This window comes from Xenopus laevis, chromosome 6S, assembly GCF_017654675.1.
Source record: "Xenopus laevis strain J_2021 chromosome 6S, Xenopus_laevis_v10.1, whole genome shotgun sequence".
In the NCBI taxonomy this organism is placed as follows: domain Eukaryota; kingdom Metazoa; phylum Chordata; class Amphibia; order Anura; family Pipidae; genus Xenopus; species Xenopus laevis.
The window spans coordinates 38,986,253-39,005,380 of record NC_054382.1 but is presented as its reverse complement, the minus strand read 5'-3'; the positions used below and the strand labels follow the sequence as shown (position 1 = coordinate 39,005,380).

The 19,128-nt window shown below is 38.1% G+C and overlaps 1 protein-coding gene across 1 annotated transcript in view; it reads right to left on the bottom strand.

The window, feature by feature from the left end:
- ube2e2.S (ubiquitin conjugating enzyme E2E 2 S homeolog) overlaps positions 1 to 19,128 on the bottom strand; it is a 138,182-nt gene that overhangs the window by 81,871 nt on the left and 37,183 nt on the right. The window contains 1 exon segment of the mRNA NM_001094579.1: positions 16,799 to 16,849. Within this exon segment, the coding sequence (NP_001088048.1) occupies positions 16,799 to 16,849 (51 nt within the window).

Below are 19,128 nucleotides of genomic sequence, written 5' to 3'. Positions count from 1 at the left end.
TTCAAAAGCAACAGAAATGACCCATGTGGCCCACCCTCAAGTCTCTGATTGGTTACTGCCTGGTAGCCAGGGTAACCAGTCAGTGTAAACCAAGAGAGTTGAAAAGCTGGAAGTAGTGTTCAGACTGACATGTTATACATCAAATCACTCCAGCCTTTATACATTAAATTTTTGGCTAACTAACTATATTAGAAACATGTTTTATTTTGCACAGCCTATCTATATAGCCAGTTTTTATTTTTACACTGAACAATTCCTTTAATAACAGTGTCCACAAAATGGCTGCTGCCTGCTTTCTATCATTTTGAATTCCCAGACTGAAGGAAACAAGATTCAAATAATTTATATAGTGTAATTAAAATTCATTTTTCTTGGCTAATATGATAAAATAGGATTTTGAATCATTTTTTTGGGTGACGGGTCCCCTTTAACTCCAATGGGTGGAAAAAACATCTCTGTGTCGTCAAACCCCCCCCCCCAAATTTTAATGTTTTTCGGTCAGAGGGCCCTTTACACTGACCAATAAACTGCTGGCTTATCTATCGGCAGCTTTTATGAGCACATGTATGGCCACCTTTAGAAAGCACAATTCACAAAAGCTTTGTCATTTGTCTTAAAAAAAGATGGAAATAGTAATAATGGTAGAATAAAATCTACATTATCATCATGTAAGCACATTTGATTGAGATTTTATATAGAATGCTCGGAACATGGGGTTTTCCGGATAATGGATCTTTCTGTAGCTTGGATCTTCATACCTTAAGTCTACTAGAAAATCATGTAAACATTAAATAAATCCAATAGGCTGGTTCTGCCTCCAATAAGGATTAATTATACCTTTGTTTGAATCAAGTACAAGGTACTGTTTTATTATTACAGAAAAAAAGGAAATCATTTTTAAATATTTGGATTATTTCATTATAATGGAGTCTATGGGAGGCGGCCATTCTGTAATTTGGAGCTTTCCAGTTAACTAGTTTACAAATAATGGATCCCATACCTGTACAGGATTTCTAATATAAAAATGTGTTAGTGTTATGGATAAATGTGTAAACCCTAGAATTTAATGCTCACTTTTCACAAGTGCAGATCCTATCCTACCAAAATATCTGACAGACACTGTCAAAAACTAGATTTCAGGGTATATGAATCAAAGGAAAAAACAGAACATTCACAACTACAGCATAATGTTTTTGACATAGCATTCTGCATCTGACATACCATTCTGTAATGACTAGTTTATACAGCAAAAAGGCAGGTCTGATTTTGACTCACCCCTGCTGCTCAGGAGCAACACAATTCTCTCCAGAATACAAATCAAAGTTCTCAGTAGAGGGAAGAACAAAAGCACAATTTCTAACAATGCATTTCTTATAATGTATCAGTTTGTTAGAGAAGAGCACACTGTCTTGTTGCCTTAACTATAAAACCCTAGGATATTTTAGAGGGGGGGGGGTCGTTTTCTGTTAAAAAGACATTTAGAAACATATTAATTATACATACTCAATTTATCTTCTGTACAAAAAAATGTTCACAGCCAAGCGTTAAAATTTTGCAAATGACAGTAGTGTGGGGAAAATTAAAAGTTATAGATGCCTTTATGTTTAGATTGGAGGTCTGTATGATATATATTGAATCTTTCTGCTAACCTGCGATCTCCTTCAAAATTAGGTTCCGTTGTTATACATTTATCACATTACTCTAAGCTCTTTTAAATCTAGGCTCTCTGACTGGAGGCCAATGGGCTGAATTTGGCTTATAAAGCTGCTGGCCCCAGCCTGCATAAAGATTACACAAATTTATATGTATGACATCATTATTATAATATAATTAGGCCTCTAAACCTGTGGCATGCTGTATAACAAGGCAACTTAATGGGAAACATTGCACAGAACAGCTTTAAACTGCCACCACATTTTCACAATTTGCTACTTTTTCATTTATCTTTAGCCAATTTTAAATCTGGGACAGAAACAATAAACTGTTAAATTATAAATCAAAAAACATGAACACAAAGAAAAACTGCTACCCATGACTGGCTAGTGAAAGATATCTCCTAAAGTCGGAATAGGTGTCTGGAATATGTAACATAGCGTGCCCAGTTTTGTACAGTTCCATTTACCATTAGCAACCAATGAGAAGGTAGCATTTATCGGTTTCCTGTCAAACATCTTATTGGTTTACTGCACCTGGGCAAACTTAAATGTTTTTATTACATATGGGAGGTTATAGGCAGCTTTATGAGTTGCTTTATGAGTTGCTTTATATTTAAATTATATAAAAAGTCATGATGCGCTGGCTCCTTTCCAGGTCTTCTGTTTGCACCTTATATTGCTCCCTGGGCAGAGTAGCACCCAAGGTGTAATTACTCAAAGCATGATAAATTCTGCATGCAAATGACAACAGCAGTGGGCACTGGACCTTTGTGCAAATGCACAGGAATGCCCCCTGCACCAACACATTTTAGAACATCTATAACATCTATCAGAATTACATTTATTATTGCTAAATGGCGCTTTTTTAGTTATATTTCTTCAGTCATTTTAAACATATAGCAGCTTTAGGCTGAAGGCACACAGGGCATTTGCTTTGCCAGCATATTTTATAAAACCTGTTCACTTGATGCTACTAAGTTGCGGCTATACATGCTACAGTCCTGCGCGGAACCGATTTGTTAAACCCAACCCGCGACCAGACCCGCAACCCGCATACTTGGACTCGCTACCCGACCTGCAAGTACCTTATCCGCAACCCGATCCGCTGACCATCAAGAAACAGGAAGTGCTGTCACTGTAAACCGGAAGTGACATCATTAGAATTAGGCGTGATCAGAAAAAAAGGAGTACAAAAGGAAGTGCTCAGAAAAGTAAAACTCGCTACTGAGAAGACCCGCGACCCGACCCACGACCTGCAAACCCGGAGAACCACCGACCAGTGTCTATACCCGCTCCCGAGACCGCAGGTTTTTGTGGGTAACCTGCTGGTACCCGACCCGCTGCAGCCCCGCTGAAGGAACCCTGCCATAACCATTAAACCATCATTCCTTTAGTCAATACATGAAACTGCACGAAATTTACGAGAGAAAGCTGGGCAACATATCAGCATTTATGGCAAACTGCAAACAAATTCATTTAGTTTTGTTTCTGTGTCTTGTCATTATCATTGCAGAGCCAGCAGCTCAGGGGTTAATGCTCTACGCAGTAGGCTATTTCAATCAATGTTAAAGGCAGGCAAAACTAAAAACAAAACGTTAAAAACAACATATTAAACATGATAAAATAACAGGATGATATAAAAATAAACAGTATTACCATCCAGTTAGCATACATGGATATTTGCTTCCATAACCACAGACCCAACACTGACTGAGCTGTCAGGTATTTATTTTCATTTATATTCTTTTAGGATCTACAGTGTTCTCTTGTGGCTTAGACAATGGTGTACATTACAGGCTTACAAGATTTCAAGTAGCAGTCATTTCTCTCTGGAAATCTCATATATTTTATATGAATATAGGGAACATTGTGTGTGCCTCTGTCTGCAGTTCTAATGATACTTTTAAAAAAATCTTGATCTTATTCTTTGAAAGTGATAGAATGTATCGTACCAGACAAATGCAGTTAATTCATTACCATTCTGTTATATTTTGTTTTAATTAGGCTTAAGGGCTATGACACCCGGTCCTACTAGTAGCCAGTTACTTTTTCTAACTACAAAACGCTAGAAAATACCCTGCCATAGACAAAATTGGGAATAGTCTCTGCTAACAAATACAAGAAGTCATCTGCACTCAACCCATTATCAATATATTTAAGACATTGAGACATTTTGTGCCTTAAACTACTAAAAATGTCTTACCCTTTAAACAAAACAGGGATTTGTTTGTGAAGATTCTCATTCATACAGGTCGTGGTATATCTGTAGAAATAAGTCAAATTAACTGGACTTGCTGTGTTTTCTCCTTGAAGACATTCCACTAGTCATCCAACCGGCTTTCTAGATTCAGAAGTTGAATTCTGAATTAAGAAAGCCAGTTGGATGACTGGTGAAATGTCTTCAAGGAAAAAACACAGCAAGTCCAGTTGATTTGACTTATTTCTACAGATACAACAGGGATTGTTTATCCATATATTGCAATATATTTAAGCTGGCCAGCTATGTCAATATGCCAATAAAAGGGCAACCATGTTTGGGAGTTTTAACCCTGAAAGCAAGTAAGTTGCAGGCAACACAGGGGCACATTTATCAAGGGTCAAATTTCGAGGGTTAATAAACCCTCAAATTTGACCCTCAAATTTAAATCCTTCGAATTCGAAGGATTTAGCACAAATCCTTCGATCGCTCAAAGCAAAAATTGTTTGACCGAATGATAAAATACTTCGAATTGAACGATTCGAACATTTTTAAGTGACCGATCAAAGGATTTTTCTTTGATCAAAAAAATTATAGAAAAGTGCTGGGGAAGGTCCCCATAGGCTAACATTGTACCTCGGTAGGTTTAAAGTGGCGAAGTATGAAGTCAAAGTATTTTTTAAAGAGACAGTACTCAGACTATCGAATGGTCAAATAGTCGAACGATTACTTTGAATCGTTCGAATCATTCGATTCGATCGAATTCGATCAAATTTGACCCATTCGATGGTTGAAGTACCTAAAAAAGTACTTCGAAATTTGAATTTTTTATCATTCGAATTCTTCACTCAAGCTGATTAAATGTGCCCCACAGTCTCTGTGTTAAATGTATAATGAAGCAATTGAATTCTTAATGAATCAGATGAAAGGGATGACTTTGACGTAGTTGGCCAACTTAAATATACAGTATTGCAATATATGGACAAACAATCCCTGTTTTGTTTAAAGGGTAAGGCATTTTTAGTAGCTTAAGGCACAAAATGTTTCAAAGTCCTTTATATATTGATAATGGGTTGAGTGCAGAGGACTCTTGCGTCTATTTATATGAATTTTGTGTTCAGAGCCTCATTGCACTCCCCGCTTAGTTTAAAAATTGGTGAGCACAATTTTTACTTGTTTGTAAAACACATATAAAGGCATATTTAACAAGGGTCGAAGTTCGAAGTTAAAAAAACGTCGAACTTCAAATTCAAAAAGACCAACCGAATAGAGGTCAAAGGTTTTTGTGGGTCGAAGTGGTCCGTAATCTGCCTACTTCGAATCTTACGATCGAAGGAATAGCACCTTCGATCTACTTCGATTCAAAGTTTTTCCCCCAAAAAACTTTGATCTCTCAAACTCCACCAATTGCCTCCATATTTTCTAGGAGGTCCCCCATAGGCTAAAACAGCACTTCGGCAGCTTTTAGGTGGCGAATGATCGAAGTCGAAGTTTTAAAGAGACAGTACATGATAAATTTCAATATTCGAATTTCGAATTTTTCTTCAACTTTGAATCAAAGTTGGACTATTCCCTAGTCGAAAGAACAGAAAAAATAGCTCGAAATTCGACCCTTGATATATTTGTCCGATAGTATTGTATCGTATTTGTCCGATACTATCGGACAAATCTGTCTGATAATATCGTACAATTATCAATATTATTTATTTTGTAGCCACAACAAAAAGCTGTCTGCAACTAGGTCTGTGTCTTTGCCCGAATGGTGGCTATTTATTGATTTCAAAATGTATTGGTTATTTATGGTTTCAAAAATGTAAAACTCCTACTCTAATTAAAAGTATTAAGCAGTTATTTATAAATGTAACTGCAATTTAAACAGCAGCTTTTATTTAATAGCCACTCGAAAAATTTGAATTTATCGAGTATTTAATAGAAAACCAGTCTCAAACACCGCATAATTTGTGGAGGATAAAATCATCTTCAAATGGTTAAAGGGAAAACTACCATTGACTTTTACGTAAATTCGACAGGTTTTAGATGGAGTATTTTTAGATTCAGACTTTTAGCAGTTTCAGGGCATAATAAATCTTGAAAACAATGAAAGTTTTTTCACTAAAAAAACTAGACTAGAAAAAAAATAAAGCTAGCCATACATGGCCATTAAAAGCTGCCAATGACAGCTTATTGGCCCGTGTGTGTGGGGCCCTCCGACGGGCTTCCCCGATCGATATCTGGCCAAAAGTCAGCCAGATGTCGATCAGGAAGGGTTAAAAATACAGTCCGATCGCGGCTGCATCTGTTCGTTGGGCCATAGGGCCCTGATTGATCAGCCACCTCAATGTGCCCATATCAGGGAGAGATCTGCTCATTTGGCGAAATTGCAAAAAGAGCCAATCTCTACGTGTATTGCCACTTTAACCCTTAAAAACTGCAGATATTTGTATTACACATGTAATGGAAAATTGCTTTGATAAAGCTGTATTCATAATTTTATTCTGACTGGGAACGAACTGGAAACAAAGAGATAAGAGTTGTTCTTGACAAGATTAACTAAATCAGGTTGTGATTTTGTCTAGAAAACGTGCCACCTAACAATCCCGTGCCTGTGTATGGCTACCCTAATTGTTAAACAAAGAATTTGTCCCACAAGCAGCAAGTGCCCTAGCAGTACAACACACAGCAACCTCAGAATAAAATGACACTGTGACTCTTACAATAAAATTACATAAAGATACTGAGCAATACCAGGATAGTCCCATTATAAAATAACTTTCAGGAAATTTAAATTGCAAGGTCTTTTCGGCAGGGTCCTCTTTACCTCTTGTGTTGGTTATCGGTTGCTTTGTATATAATTCTGTAGGTTCAATGTATACATCCATTAATTGTACAATGCTGTGGAATATGTTGGTGCTTTCTAACTACATGCTATTAATAATAATATTAAAATGACAGCACTGTACTGCTTTGTATACTTATAGCATAAAACAGTACTATGAATTCTAACATATGAATAACATGGACTGGCTAGCATAGGATAACACTGTGATTCCCAGCATACCATAATATAAGACAGCACTGTTACTCCCAGCAAGATCCAGCATAAGAAATCACTATGGTTCTTTTCACTCCAGGCAGACAAGGAATCGCGCAAAAAAACAAAATAAAAAGCAGGAAAGTGCCTAAAATGCAAAATTCTATTTTCCACTATGGGCTTTGCAAATCATTGCTTCCGCCAAAAACATTAACAACATATCTGCTGAAAAAAACATAACATTGTTTACTACATTCCTCCGTTAAAAAATATCCTTATATTTGAATGCAGCAATACATTAATAGCATTCTGCAGCGCTGTTCATATTAATTCTCCATGAATGCTGCATGTGTACTTAGCTATTTGATCTGTGAAAATCCACATATATATCTTAAAAGAAGCGGAGACCTATTTCTTTCAGCTTATTTGAAGCAAAACATATGGTGCGGTTCAAAAAACGATGCGGCTTCCCAAGACCAATGAGAACATCAAGCTTTTCAGGCTCTATTTATAAAACCATCACAGTGGGTTTCCTAATTGAAGTGCTGTTCTATTACTAGGTAAATATTCTGCTTCAGTAGCAAAAGGAACTTGGCTGCCTGCCATCTCAGACATGAGAGTATTCATTGTGCGGCAAGAACAATTTAAGAGTACACTTTCCATATTATTATGTCGAAGATCCTACAGCTGATGATTAACCTTCTGAGAGCCAAGATTGTTGCTCTTTTTACAATTACATAACATGTGTATTACATTAAGAAATTAAGTTATCATTAGTATACAATGATGGATCAAAACTAGGACACAGACAATAGCAGGTGTATATAGTGTAATCGCATATACTCCAAAAATCTTCAGAGGGAACTTGCGCACTCCGATCCCCATCCTCCCGTCCACTTCCTGTCCCGCCTCCGCGATGCTCCAGCTCCGTCCACTTCTGCCCAACTTGCATCCGCCTTCCTTGGGGGGAGGGGTAAGGTAAGTGAGCAGCTGGAGAATTATTATTAATTATTATTATTATAGTTTTTTTGTAGAGGAAGCAGACCCCCACAGTCTGGGTCCCCCTGTTCCCTGGGTCTCCTCTATCGTTACGCCACTGCTCAAGGTCACATTGGCTGTATATACTCACTTGGTACACTTTTTATGCTTTTTGCTAAAGCCCAGTGTTTACCTTGTACCTGGGTATCGTTTTGAATAGGGATGCACCGAATCCACTATTTGAGATTCGGCTGAATCCCCGAATCCTTGGCGAAAGATTCGGCTGAAAACTGGGGCAGGATCGGAATTAGTGGAAAAAATTCTTCTTTTGTACCCTGTTGCTGCTCCTTGGATATTATCTATATAAACAGATGTGGCAGCGCACTCCTGGGATTTCTTTAAAAAAATTTATATTTTTATTTCATCATGGTACAGGAATCAACGTTTCGGCTCACATCCAGAGCCTTTATCAAGATTACATACCCTTTCACAAATTGTGCTTAAATACATGTTTATAGGTATGTAATCTTGATAAAGGCTCTGGATGTGAGCCGAAACGTTGATTCCTGTACCATGATGAAATAAAGATATTCATTTTTTAAAGAAATCCCAGGAGTGCGCTGCCACATCTGTTTATATAGATAATATCCCAGGAGCAGCACCCGGGTATTTGCGTGACTGTACACCCTAAGGAGTGTGGATCTTAAAGGTATATATATATATATATATATATATATATATATATATATATATATATATATATAAATAAAAGTATGAAATGTTAAAGGACCAGCTGGATTTTAGAACAAATCAATCATGGCTATATTATAGGGCTAGGCTATACTATCACCCCTGCAGAGTAACGTTATATTTAAATGCATAACAAAACACTTGGATATTTTGGTATTACTGTACTGTGCATGGCCACTCTGGCTATGAGGCAAGGTGAGAATCTTGCCTCAGGCGTCATGGAGCGGGCAGTTACAAAGGGAAAGTCGCCTCTGGTAACTTTAAGAGCCGAATTTCCTTTTTAAAAGCTAGTGCAGCGAGCGCAAGAGCGATCACTGCAGTAGAGATGCGGCCCATCCTCGACCTGCTCCGAGGCTACAAGTTAGAAGCGCAGAGCGGGGGGGCGGCGTCAGGGCTGCTGCCTCAGGCAGCACCAGCCCCTGAAACACACCTGGTACTGTGTAGATAAAGAGGAGTTAAATATTATTTATGGTTCTCTACACACCAACAGGTTGATAACCTCTCATATATAAAATAGGATTTTTGTTGGAAAATTGGTTTTGCATGTGTTTGACACACAAAAGAACTTTAAGGAGCATATTTATTATGCTGTGTGAAAAACGGCAGGATAATACACAACGCCAGGCTTTGCTGTGTAAAATAGGCGTAAAAAGTGGTGTAAAATTTTTATCCTCTGGAAGCACTATAAAATAATGTTGTCAAATCTGGTGTTCTCATGGTGTTAAATGATACACACCATGCAAATTTTACACAGTTTTTACACTGTTTTTTCAGTGAATTTCGTTTTACACAACATAATAAATATGCCCCTAAATGTAAATAAAATATATTTTACGTTTTGTTATTACACGTGACAGACAAGTCAGGTAAAATTACACATGCCGTGTTAATTACAATTAGGCTCTAATGGCAAAGGAAAGCAAACAAACATGCTGCTGTTTTATGTTTAATAATCACTCACACTGAAAGCACTCTAGAAATGATTTGTGATATGGTATATGGAGCATGTAAACGTTACTTGACACAAGTACTCTTTAGCATTTCCCAGATCAGTCATCCAGAAAGGCTTTCTTCTTCAAACCCAAACAGAATATCATTTTATTGCCGGTTATCTAACTGAACTGAAAATCGTGTACAGGAATTAGAAATTATATATTTTGGCTGAAAATTTGAGCTAATAAAAAAGGACTTTATTCTCTGCAGCATTTTATTTCTAAATTATGGTAATTTAATCCTCCTCCAGGAACATTATTGCCTTTCCCCAATTTAAACATAACTATTATGAACTTTAAACATTACTTGACCTTTAAATAAAAAAATGTATTCAAGAATCATTGTTCTATTATAAAAACAACTGCTCCCATTTTACAGATGGCAGTAGTGCTAACAAGCACAAATATGGGTGTACTATAGATTATATCCCATAATATAACCCCTACTATAATTTAAAAGACTATAAGAAGCCATGACATCATGCGTTTCAATGTCATGGAGCTCCATGCTTTCTTCTACTCTAGCCTTATATTTTACAGTAGGGCTATTATCCTCAATGCTCAAGAGACATATATATTCTTGTTATACACAAAAGCTATGAATATCTTGTAAATTATATCCTTATAAACTGTGAGTTATGATGTCATCAGTTATAAACGGTGAGTTCTGATGTCATTTCTGTCACATGACTCATTTAAATTTGTGTATTATAATAAATAAATAAAGTTGCAAAATATGAGGATATTTGAAGTTACCTCGGAGTTCCATGACCTTCGGCCTCGTGTTTTTATATGGTCATGAAGCTCCTCGGTAACTTATAATATCCTTATAATTTACAAGAGGGGGTACTTTATTCACTATATAAACAGTGTTGTTATATACATTAATAGTGCCATTGGATGCACAGACTCCTTTGCTGTGGAAGGGGGAGTGATTGCGTATCATCTATAAAATAATATTGCATAAACAGTAAAACCCTGCTTTATATAAATAAACCATTTTCATAAAAATACACTTTTTTAGTTGTATGTGCCATTGGGTAATCCTAGACAGAAAATTGCCAGTTCCAGAAGGGTCAAATTAAAAGTTGCTTACAGCAAGTAAAACAATCACATACTTATCACATACTTAGGAGCCAATTTATGATTGGCCAAGCATTAGCGCTCAGGTAATTATAAAGGAAACCTGTTCGTTTACACTTACGAAGATTGGTAAGTTTATATTTTTTTTGGCATGAAACCCTGCGTGATTAGTAAACTCACGTGGGGTTTCCTTTACGACTGCCTAAGCGCAAAAGCTCGGGCAGTCATAAATGGGCCCCTAAATGTTTATTTTAAATGAAGCTTCTGCTTTTAAGCTGCAGTCAATTAATCTTTTTCAGGAGTACAGGTGCTTTATGATAAATGGTTTTCCTTCTTATTTAGCAATTCCAATCTTTAACGCACATAAACAAACCTGACAGGCTTTTCCTGTCCAGCACAAACTATTGTCATTAAAGAATCTCAATGTTGTCTATGTGAGATCCCACAATTCAGTAGAAGTATGAAGATGTAAGGTTGCAGTTTGAAAACCCTATTGATATTCTTATATAGTTTAGATACCAGTACTAAAATGCTTGACCACAGCTTGTGTACACCACTTTTGCCCCCTTTGCCTTATATTTCCCCTTAACTGGGGTACAGCATACCTCCTAACTGTCCCGTTTTTCAGCACCAATTTTGACAGCTCAACCCGCAGTCCTGGATTGTTACTGAAATGTCCAGACATCTCTGTGATCTCTTGCACTGAACAACCAGAAAAAGTTACTAAGTTTCTAAAACGTAGGGCAGAGACAGACAAGAAGATTCGGGGAGATTAGTTGCCCGACAACAAATCTCCTCTTCTTCGGGCAACTAATCTCCCTGAACTGCCTCCCTGCCAGCTAGAATCTAAATTGCCGGCAGGATGCCACTCAGATCACTTAGTTTTCCGAAGTCGTCGGAAGTTTCCCTATGAAACAACTTCAGGCGACTTCAGAAAACTAAGTGTTCCGAGTGCCATCCTGCCATAGATTTTGATTCTAGCCGGCGGGAAGGCAGTTCGGGGAGATTAGTCGTCTGTAGATAGGCGATTTGTTGCCGGGCTACTAAATCTCACCGAATGTTCTCGTCTGTCTCTGCCCTTAATTGGCTTTTGGCAGAGCCCAGAATAAGAGGCAGGTGCACTTAGATATTTTTGTAACAATTTAAAATAAATAAAGAAACAATTAAGATTAAGATAACCAGGTCTCTTGGGGAAAGTGTGACTTGAAGCTTAAAGGGCAATTCAACTTCATTAGCAAAACTGTAATAACATATAAAAACCACAAAAATGTGTTCAAACTTTTATAACCTGCCAAATTTTGTAAAATTAACATGGTAATTATGGGGTTTGGGCACATAAGTGGGCATGGGGGAAAATTTTCACCGCAATCCATGCAGCAAATTTTTTTATCCCTCTTTCTATTTCCAAAATGTTGGGAGGTATGGTACATGGTTGCTTACAAATGCATCTGTATTGTCACAACCTTTTATTTTAATTACCGTAGTTACTGTATTACTGTAAAGCAAGATTAATGGACAGAATATGAACTTGCCTTACAGGGTCCACAGACTGTAACATCTGTCACTGTAATGGATGTGAATATCTTACTTTCTAATCAATGTGGCAAAATGAATGCATTTCTGTATGACAATACACCTATTAACTGCTAGAATGTATTGTTGCCATGTCATGTGGAAAGGAAAGTTCAACATTTTACACCAAATTAATTAATCTAAGTAAAATAAAAATTCTTTCATATTGTGTCCTTATATAAGTGACACTACAAAGGGTGTATTAAAGCCCTCTATTGGAGTAGCTCATGGCTTTATAGCTGCCTCAGGATCTGCTCCTGATAATTGTGGAATCACTTCTGCATTCATTGCCCAAGGGCTGTTATATTTCAACCACCTCTGCTGGTCCTTATCTGCAGCTATGGCAATAAGCCAAGAGTTTGTAAATCACAGGCTTGTACTTTACACTTGCACTGATGACAGAGGCCAACAATAGCAGTGAAATGAAAACACAGAAATGGATTTTAGCATCCCTCAGCACACTATCAAAATATATACACAATGATGGTTTATTTGCCTTTTTCAATGAAAGCATACATAAAATCTCTGTGGGAAATGAACTCGCCAGGGACAGCATGCACTGAATTCATTCATTTGCAGGTTTCACCATGTTTGAATCCAAAGAAACACCTCTGCAAAGTGAGAGGTTATTGCCCGTTATTTCAGAAGATAAAATACCCAAATGAAAGCAGCAATTTCATTTTAGGAAGCAATTCAAGACTTGTGAGCCAAAATATTTCTGAAATAATAGTCTAATAAATTGCCAACCATAAAGCTAAAATACATGAAGTGTATATCTTTGGGAAATATTACATTACACATAATTCAGTTAGATAGCTCTACTCTGAAAATATACTTGTCATTTTTGTGGTACTGATGCTTCTATAAAAGGTAAATAAGAGAGAACATTGCTCCCCATAACAACCTCCTATAAAATAGCATGCTTTTCAGACCTATATTTATGAATGAGAGGGAGGAACCCCTGTTAAATATAAAGTTGGCCATACATTGTTAGATGAGCTTGTCTGAGGTTGCCGACTAGATCTTTCACCAATATTGGGCTGATCCAATCTCTTAGCCTCAGGCCAACAATCAAATCATCACTGTTGCTATATTGGTAGTTGGATTGAGGACACAGATCAGATGTGGTCCTTGATCCGATAGATGAATGAAACCTGCCCAATCAACATATGGCTGATTTTCAGTCACAGATTGGTCGGGTAGGCTGGTCGGAGGGCAGATAATCGTTCTTAAAGGAGAATTCAACCCTAAAATAAAAAAAAACCCTACCGCCCTACCCTACATAGACCCCCCTCCTCCCTCCCAGCCTAGCTGCTACCCCGGCAAATGCCCCTAAGCCTTTAATTACCCCTTGGTACCCCTTCTGTCCAGCAGAGTTCACGGCAGCAATCTTCCGGCTCTTCGCAAATCTTCGGAATGAGAGCAGTGTATCGGCACATGCGCAGTTGGAGCAAACTTCCGCCCCACGACAACTGCGCCTGCGCCGAAAGTTCCAGGAATTGCCGATACGCTGCTCTCAGGTCCCTGAGATCTTGCTGTAATGCCGATCTTCATAGTCTACTATCTAGTAGAAGTAAATCTAGAGCAACTAGACTTGCTTATTAATTATTGAAGAAGAGCAGCCTCTTCAGTTCAACTGATTGGTACAGGAAATCTTTCAAAAACTTCCCACCTCCATTCATGCAACTATCACAAGTAAAGGTGGCTATAGACACAAAAATCCACTCATTGGCGACATCACCATATGAGCGGATCTTTCCCCGATATGCCATTAACAGCATGGCTATATCGGGGGCAATCTGAACGTTCGGCCTAACGATCCGATTACGATGTACAATGGGCTCCGGCGAGATCGGTCGGGTCAAAATCAAACCTGTCCGATCGACCAAACGACCGATCTCTGCCGGACGAAAAATGTCGGCACACTCCACACATGATCCGAAAATCGTACGAATCCTCTATTTGTACGATAGGATCTTTGCTTCTATGGCCACCTTAGCACCTGCCTCTTTGAGTTGCATAACACAATGGCAGTTCTATCACAGTAACCACACAGCATTCACAACCACTGTGAGTTTTACTTGTTACCTAACTGGAAAGTTACACTGCACCACTGTGATTGGATTTCTGGAAGAGTTTATATGCCAAGGATTTCCCGTCAGTTGAACTGAAGAAGCTGCTCGGATGAGTAGTGAAACATCTTCGATAACTAGTAAGCAAGTCCAGTTGCTCTAGATTTACTTCTACTAGATATACCATGACCTGGATGAATGAAAACCTTCATAGACACTTAAGTCTACGAGAAAATCATGTAAACATAAAAGAAACCCAATAGGCTAGTTTTGTAAAATTTTGGATTATTTTGATAAAATAGAGTCTATGGGAGACAGCCTTTCCATAATTCAGAACTTTCTGGATAACGGATCCCATACCTGCACTTTATCTTTTATTGAACTGAAGTTTTTGATAACACAATTGAGTGCACTTTTAAATGATATTAAATCAGTGAAGTTTGATTTTACATTGTAAAAGCTACAAGAACTCATTTTAATATAGCGCCAGCATGTTACACAGTGCTTTACAAGGGACTATAACAAACATGAATTACACATTGTACAATCCCCAGCCAAATAAAAGCTTACACCAAAGCAAGGCACAGGGTTTGAAGTCTTATGAAAGCTGACAAAGTGTGTAACCTTCAAAGAATATCTTATCTAGAAAGTGTTTATCCACTCAAAGTGAAATATGCATCAAAGGCAAGTACTAAAAAGGTCACTTCCACTCAATGAATGTTTCTGTTTAGAACTCAAGTGTCAGCAATTTATCTACAAACCAAACAGATTTAACTGAAACACAAAAAAGCATCATCCTCTCTAGTTCTTAGTGATGGTCTCCAGGGAGAAACGTGGTAATTGGTACAAAACAAACTTTTTTCACATTCACAGAATGGCTGAATGCTTTATTCGCAGAGATTGTGTTCCCATAATGCTACACTGCTGAGTTACAGACTAAACAGCAAGGTAATAATCCACTACAAATCCACCTTAACTGCAACGCTGCTGGCAATTACATAATTGAACTGACATTATACCCACAGAAAGATACCTTTCAATCATTTTTTTAATTCACTCTGGAATAGCACAAGCATGTGAGACAGATTTTTTATAGAATGTCCTTACTGGAGCTTAACTTGGTGTATGCAAGCAGATCTGGAAGAAGCACTGTTCTGTTTGGGAGCTACAAACTGCAGGAGCGATATTGTCCCAGCATAGCGTTGCCGGATCACTGTATGCTAGCTAAGTCAAAACGGACGCCCAACAAAATCATTCCAATTTAGCCTCTTCTGTCACGGCATCAGTGGACGATCGCTTCTCGGCCTTTTGGCTAAGATCAAGTGTAGTGCTGGGCCTTTTGGCTAAGTACACCTTCTGTGAAGAAGGAAAAACACTTGCTCCTCTGGCTGACAAGATCAAGGAGGAGTATCTGGTCTTATGATCCTATGTGAAGAACGGAGAAACACTTGGTCCTCTGGACTAGGCTGGCAATCAGAAGATTGATGAAAGCTGGGTTGCTGTGCTCCCATGAGGGAGGCACCTGATTTGTTTTTGATAGAGATGCACCGAATCCTCAATTTTGGATTTGGTTGAATCCCCGAATCCTTTGTGGAAGATTTGGCTGAATACCAAACTGAATCTGAATCCTAATTTGCATAGCAAATTAGGGATGGGGAAAGGAAGAAGTGGAAAAAAATTGGTTTACTTCCTTGATTTGTGACGAAAAGTCATGGGAAATCCCACCCTGCCCACAATTTGCATATGCAAATTAGGATTCAGTGCATCCCTAGTTGTTGAGTCAGGGGCTATGCTCATGCACCTTTGCCTAATCATGCTTCACTTCCTTTGCCCCAGCCATTAGGCGGGCAGGTTTATTTTTTTTTTTTTCCGGCCGCCAGCCGGAGCCTTACCTAGGGAATAAATGGCATTACACCCGCACACTACAGCACCTTTTTTGTGTTTAGTCTGAGCACCCTGGATGGGTGTCATAGCCCTTTGGGCTTGACCCCAGGCCAAGATTTGCACTCTGGGGGAAGCTTCGAACCCAGGGTAGACGGGACTCCCCCTAGCTTCGGCGAAGAGGAGTCCAAACGGCCCTAAACCCCTTCGGGGGGCGGGGATGCTGGGCCCACCCTAGCTTCGGCAAAGGTGGACCCACCCGCTCAAGCTGTCCTTCGGCCGAGCCTGGGACACTTGGGCAACGGAGACCATGCTTTCGAGTAGGACTCGGAAGAATGATTCAATATCATGAGTAGACGTTTCATCACTTTCCTATCCTCCCAGTTCCCCCAGACTCTAACCTTTGCAGAACACAAGAGAGTAATCTCTAGCTGGCTACTGACATATGATCCCAGCATCTTCTAATACACAATTTCCACGACAAGACATCTCAGAATCCACTAATACACAATTTCCCATCGTCATGCCATGAAAATACATCATCTCAGGACTGCTCCAGCATGGCTATGTCCATGGTTTGTCCTTACCTGCAATTTGGAGGGGGGTCCAGTGTTATTTCTGCAAGTTCTTTCTGAATTCTTAAAAAAAAAAAAAAAGAAAAAAAAAATTAACCAACTTTTTTAAACAGGTGGCACATTATTATTATGAAAGTGTGAGTTTAGAACTCACCAAAGTTCACTCACCCACTTTCTATTCAGTCTTATGGGATTTTTAGAAGTGTATTTACCAATGGGTGAAAGTTAAAGTGCACCATTTCATAAATACACTTAACAAATCACATAGGAATGAATAGAAAGTGAGCGGGATTTTCTGTGGTGAGCTCTAATCTCACAATTTCATAAACCTACCCCTAAGTATTTGATATAAGCAAGTACATTAATTGCAAATAGGTGTAAAACAGGTAAACATATACAAACTAGGGACAAGGGCTTATCCCGACCAAGTTGTTCACTTCCTATGTATTAAATGGTAATAGGGTTGCCACTTTGCTGATACATCAGCCAGTATTACAAATTTACCAGCAATGTATTCAGCTTTGTTGCTGTGCAGTTGGCTGCCAGAGAGTTAAAACTTATGCAGGAAGCATCTCTTCACCTGTTAATGAGGTGATAAAATTAAAATAAATCCAATCAGTAGAACACTGAGCGATGTTACACTAATTGTTTTGAGGCGGTTACTTACCAGCACTTTCCTTTTTGGCTTTAAAGTGTCGATTCATCAAAAATAACTGATCTGAATCTTTGAGCAATTTGCCTATCGTGTGTTAGAGTTCAGTGACAGATCAGAACTATATTAAGCAAATGATTTAGGGTTGCCACCTTTGCTGGCAGCAAAAGCTGGACAAAGGAGGTGGGACAATGATGTGGGGAGTGACATCAGGGATGGACCAATGCTGTTGTGGGTGGGGTTATGACATCTTTCACTGCGCAGTTGGACAGAATTCATTTGTTTTTTTTACAAAAAATAATTGCAAATTTGATTGCCATGGCTCTTCTAAACAATTTGATTGGTATGTATGAATCTAATCCCCCCAAAAAAATTGTGTGCATGAAGTTTGATGACCATCCCTGCAAGTACAACACATTGTCTGCATTGCATATGTCATTTAGTGAACAAACTGAAAGTTCTACATATTATTATTATTATTATTATTATTATTATTAACATGTATTTATATAGCACCAACATATTTCACAACACATATATTATTGTAAACTAAAATCTCTGAAGAATTTAAAATAGTCATAGAATATCTTTGTACACAAAATTATCAAACTGCAAATCTTTTGAGTTTTACACGTTTTTGGCAAAACTGACACTTTGAAGTAACACATTATCCATTTACTCTTAAATACAACTAAAATTCATTCTAAATGTGAATGTCCCTATTGAATAAAGCATATATTTTCTAAATAGTTTGGTGCCTATATGTTTATGATTTCTTATTTACTAATCATGTGGCAAACAGAAACTGAAACATCTGAATGGTATACACACATTAATGGCTTTAAAAAATGACTGAAAATGCAATAAAATCAACTAAACCCTAACAGCTTCTCAATAGCTGCAATAATCCAGGACTTCAGACTTGTCACAGGGGGTCAACATCTTGGAAAGTGTCTGCGACACTCACATGCTCAATGGGCTCTAAACAGCTGTTGAGAAGCTAAATTGTGGTTTGTCGCAAATTATCAAGCAGAAAATGAGGTTTGTCTGTAATATAAGCTGACGCTACAGGGCTGATTGTTAAATTCTGATGCTAGTTGCACTGGTTTCTGTGCTGCCATGTAGTAATTATCCATATTAATTACTAATCCGCCTTATATTGTGACATTTATATTCTATGTGTACTGTATATTTTGAGTCAGTCCCTAAACTCAGTAAGTGACAGCAGCTCAGAGCATGTGCAGTGAATCAGAAGAAAAGAAGATTGGGTGCGACTGGGGCATCTTTGGAGCTGGTAAAGAAGCCCAAAACATAGGCTTCAGTTCTCCTTTAAAGCAATAAAAACATGAATCACATTGAGATCAGTGGTCACAATCCAAGTTACCCAGGGAAATGTATGTTTTACAAAAGCTAGTACTGAACACAAAGCAAAACTAATAATGAAACAAAATAACTAAAAATGTATTTAAAGAAGAACCCGATTTTATGTTTTGCAGGGACCCGCAAAAAAAACCCCCATAAAATGGGGGTAGATAAAATCAGTGTAAACGACAAAACAACAAAAAAAAATTACAATTCAGTAAAAGTAGTCACACTTCCAGGGAATTATTTTTTTAACGATGTGGCAAAATGATGTATAATGCAGAAAAACATACTTAGAACTGCTCCCACTGAAATGCATCAGAACATG